Genomic DNA, 4,946 nt, shown 5'->3' on the forward strand with positions numbered 1-4,946 from the left:
AGGTACCATAAGGGCAAGTGAAAGTGGTCTTATGTTGATCTTCAGGAGCAATGGCTATTTGATTGTAACCTGAGTATCCATCTAAGAAGCAATAATACTCTTTTCTAGCCAATCTATCAAGCATTTGATCAATGAAGGGCAGAAGGAAATGATCTTTCCTTGTAGCCTTGTTGAGCTTTCTATAATCCATACATATTCTCCACCCACTCACTATCCTTGTAGATATCAACTCCTTGTTATCATTCTCCACAACTGTCATTCCTCCTTTCTTGGGGACATATTGTACTGAACTCACCCACTTGCTGTTTGAAATTGGATACACAACCCCAGCATCTAACCATTTAATGATTTCTTTTTTTACCACTTCCTTCATGATTGGATTCAGCCTCCTTTGATGCTCCACAGAATTATTACAATTGTCTTCCAACCAAATTTTATGCATTCATATTGATGGGCTGATTCCCTTGATATCTGATATGGTCCATCCTAATGCTTTGTTGTATTTCTTCAACACTTTAATTAGCATATCTTCTTGCTCTGCTGTTAGCACTACTGAAATGATAACAGGGAGTGTCTTGTCTTCACCCAAATAAGCATACCTAAGGTGTCCTGGAAGAGGCTTCAATTCTAACACAGGAGGCTCTTCAATTGATGGCTTAGGGGATTTAGTTTCAAGCTCAGATAATACAAGAGGATCAAATCTACTCCCTCTCAATGTCTCAGCTGGTCTTACATCTAACCAAGTCATGTAGCTACTTGCTTCATCGCCTACTTGTGAAATTTCGGATGCCAATGAAAGCTCTAATGGATCTTTAATGCCCTTTGTCTCAACTTCTTCTATAATCAGCTCTTCAAAAATATCTACAATTGAGCATTGCTCTATCTCGTCTGGAGATTTCATTGCCTGGAGAACATTGAAAGTAACTTGCTCTCCATTTACCCTCATAGTTAATTCTCCTTTATGCACATCAATCAATGTCTTTCCCGTGGCCAAGAAGGGTCTTCCAAGAATGATGGGCACATCTCTAACAGCTTCAAAATCAAGAACAATGAAATTAGTAGGGAAGATAAACTTATCAACTCTTACAAAGACATCTTCAATTTTTCCTTCAAAATGAGCTAAAAATCTGACAGCCAGCTGAAGTGTTACTATAGTTGGCCTTGCTTCTCCCACACCAAGCTTCTTGAAGATTGACATTGGCATAAGGTTAATGCTAGCTCCGAGGTCACGAAGGGCTCTCCCAATATAATTATCTCCAATAGCACAAGGAATGGTGAAACTTCTAGGATCCTTTAATTTTTGAGGAAGCTTGTTCAGCAAGATGGCACTACTCTCTTGTGTCATGGCTACTATCTCAAACTCTCCAAATCTCTTTTTCTTAGAAATGATGTCTTTCATGAATTTCACATAATTAGGCATTTGTTCAAGTGCTTCTACCAATGCTATATTGATGTGGAGCTCCTTCAAAACATCCAAGAATTTCTTGAATTGATGGTTTTGCTGCTGTCTATGAAATCTTTGAGGAAAGGGGGGGGTGGTTTATAATTCAGCTTTTCTGGAGAACCCTGTTGCAATGGTGTTGTAGCTGTGGGTTCAACACTCTGTTTTGCATAATCAGATTGGTCCTTTTGAACAGCCACTGGATCTTCCTTTTCCCCTTCTTCTTGGACAGAAATAGGCTCCTTCGGTTGACTAGACTTAAAATGAGGTGGCTCTAGAGGTTTTCCACTCCTTAATGAAATAACCTTGCAATGCTCTTTGCCTTCACGCCTAGGATTTTCTATGTCACTTGGCAATGATCCATGAGGTCTGTTGCTTAAAGCATTAGCTAGCTGCCCAACTTGATTCTCCAAATTTCTCAATGAAGATGCTTGACTCTGAATAATTGCATCATTCTTTGCCATATATTCTTTCAATAGAAGCTCTATTGATGAAGAAGATTCCATAGGCTGAGTCTCCACTTGTCGTTGAGCACTTAGAAGCTGATAAGGTCGAGTTGGGATAGAAGATGGGAATACATTCTGTCCTTGACCATCCCAAGAGAAGTTAGGGTGCTGCCTCCAACCAGGATTATAGGTGTTGGAATATGGGTTATTAACTTTGCTGAAATTACCAACATAGTAGGCTGATTCTGGGTTAGTTGGACAACTATTCAAAGACATGCTCCCCACCACAATATGTACAAGAGACTGCTGGATTTTGTTGAGTTTGTACAGTTGCAGCCAAGTTTACAGATTTTAGCACATTAGTTAGGGATGACACTTGTGCAGTTAAGACTGTCATTGCATCCAACTCAAAAATTCCTGCCACTCTCTTATCTGCAGCAGCTCTTTCAGCTGGCCATTGGTAGTGTTTGTTGGCCATCCTCTCCAAAATCTCATAAGCCTCATTGTAAGACTTTGCCAATATAGCCCCATTTTCTGATGCATCTACTATGGACCGAGTTTGTCCACTTAAACCATTGTAGAAAGTCTCAATTTGAATCCAATGAGGAATGCCATGGTGAGGACATTTACGCAAGAGCTCCTTAAATCTTTCCCATGCCTCATACAAAGATTCACTATCCAGTTGTTGAAAACCAGTGATATCATTCCTGAACTTCGCATTCTTTGTTGGAGGGAAGTACTTTATCAAGAACTTCTCTACTAAATCATTCCATGTGGCTACTGATTGTGGAGGTAAGGAGTTCAACCATGCTCTTGCTCTATCCAGCAATGAATAAGGGAATAGCTTCAATCTCAAAGCTTCTTCAGTTGCTCCAAGTATCTTAAAAGAATCACTTACTTCCATGAAGAGTCTAAGATGGAGATGAGGATCTTCTGTTGGCAACCCATAGTTTGAAGCATTTGGATCATCACCGGCTTAAGTTCAAAATGTAGTGCTCGAATATCTGGCCGTACTATGCTTGGATTCAGCTCATGTAACATGGGGACAGCATATGCTCTGATGGCCCTATCTCTATCATAATCCTCAACTGCCATATTATTCTCATTATTATTCAACCCATTTCTCACTACTTCAGCCATTGTTGGAAATGCTGCTAAGCCTCACTGCTCCCTTCTTCTAGCTCGAAATGTCCTTCTATTTCGAAGTCAAAGGGTACCAACTCTTGATCAGGCAGCGTATTCATAAAAGGGTAAAAGCACCTGGGAATAAAAGAAAACTAATATCAAAGTAAAGAACTTTCAATAGATAAAACTAAAACTTACTTCTACACTACTTATTAATGACAAAATTCCCCGGAGATGTTATGCAAGTGCACGTGTCGCAATCAAGTAATAAATGATAAGTAGAGTATCGATACCACGGAGAATTCTATCCTTAACGTTCAATGTAAAAGTAAAACTGAATTAAACAAGATTAAAAAGATTGATTTGTGATTGACTAACTAAATGACCAAATGACAATTAATTAAACTAACGAACTAAATTGGAGATTGAGCAATAGAAGGAACTTAGTGAGTGAAAAGAGTGTTGGGAGTCAAGTTTCCCCTCCCCTTAATTTTATAATGCAAATACTAAAGTAATACTACAGCCCAAAATATGCCAAGAACCTGGAATGAAATGGCACAAAGGTATTTTTCAATACACATATGCTTAGCATCCTAATTCAACATTTGCATATTCCTATGAAGAATTGACATATGAATGCAATTTATACCCAATCCCAGTCATGGCAATTTGAGGTAATTGGGTATTCCTACCCAACCTACTAATTAACACAAACTAATTAACGATTAATTATGCTAACTCACACAATTCAACAAGCATCTAGACTGCATTAACTTTCCAGTTAACTCAATCGTAACAATCGTTCATGAAAGATTCATCAAGAACCGAAATTAATCAATATATATCATGTTGAATTCATTGACAACAAGTTGTATTGCAGTAAAACTAAATAGCACATAATAGTTACATCTCAAAATGCAGGTTTAGGTACTACTATCATCCCAACACAGTTCAAGTTTAGCCCATAACAGAATTCCAAAACATAGCAGTAGTTATAGTTAACATTAAGCTAGAAAATAAGAAGATAAAGTTATAAAAATGAAAAGAAACTAAACCTCAATGCTTCCACACGAGCTCCAGCCTTCTTATCTAGCAGATCATCTTCTCCAGCAGCCTTCCATGATTTCGCACGAGTCCAGCTCTGGTTCTTCCTCTTGCTTCAGCCGTGTATTCTATTCCTTAGCCGTGTCTTGCAATGTCCCTCCTTTCTCTTGCCTCTCTTCTCTTTCTTCCATAAGTGCATTCAATCATTAGGTTAGAATCTGGCCATAGGATTAAAACTCTCCTCCTCAGATCAAGGGCTGAGAACAATCATGCATTTACAAGAGTAATGTCCTCTTAAGTTAGCCCCTTCTAGTCATTCCACTTGAATTGGATCTAAGAATATTCTGCTCCGTATTGCTGTAGCAAACTCTACAGCAAAGGTAGAGGACAGATTCTTCTCCTATTATGGATCTTCACCTACATTTTTCAAGAGAAAGAGAAACAATCAAATCCATCCATAAATCTGAAGAGAAATTCATGTAAGAGTGACAATAATGACCTATACAAGATGCAACATGTTAAGACTCAATAAGACAATATCTAATGAATACTAACGCTAAAACAAGGATAAAATACTCCTAAATCAAGCCATCTGAAGTATAAAGTTACCAATCTTAACTCTATTTCATAGAGTTATCAAAGGCCATGATTGGTGCATGAATAGGAGAGAGAGAGAGAGAGAGAGAGAGAGAGAGAGAGAGAGAGAGAGAGAGAGAGAGATTGGGAGAGAGAAGATCAGAGACAGAGACGCAAAGAAGAGATAATTTACGTGGTTCAATACGTGTGACCTACGTCCATGGGATAATAGTTATTCTTCACTATTGTATCTCTAAATTACATGATTACAATTTATAAATATAAGAGTCCTTGTTCACCAGTAGTGTCACATC

At 38.3% G+C, this 4,946-nt stretch overlaps 1 protein-coding gene and 1 non-coding gene across 2 annotated transcripts; one reads left to right on the forward strand and one right to left on the reverse strand.

The window, feature by feature from the left end:
• Positions 1–442: 442 nt before the first annotated feature.
• On the reverse strand, positions 443–1,420 carry LOC149023668 (uncharacterized). The gene has a single exon (XM_089143346.1). The coding sequence runs from the start codon at positions 1,418–1,420 to the stop codon at positions 443–445; it is 978 nt and encodes a 325-aa protein (XP_088999472.1).
• Positions 1,421–2,495: 1,075 nt separating this feature from the next.
• Positions 2,496–2,602, forward strand: LOC149023669 (small nucleolar RNA R71). Its single transcript, XR_016171865.1, has one exon. It is a non-coding gene; the product is annotated as a small nucleolar RNA R71 (small nucleolar RNA).
• Positions 2,603–4,946: the final 2,344 nt, after the last annotated feature.

The sequence above is a fragment of the Hakea prostrata genome, chromosome 2, assembly GCF_041222555.1.
Source record: "Hakea prostrata isolate BN-2017 chromosome 2, UWA_Hpros_2, whole genome shotgun sequence".
Lineage (NCBI taxonomy): Eukaryota > Viridiplantae > Streptophyta > Magnoliopsida > Proteales > Proteaceae > Hakea > Hakea prostrata.

Excerpts from the sequence above, each read along its gene's own strand:
- LOC149023668 (XM_089143346.1), bottom strand. The coding sequence starts at position 1,420 with ATGCCTAATTATGTGAAATTCATGAAAGACATCATTTCTAAGAAAAAG.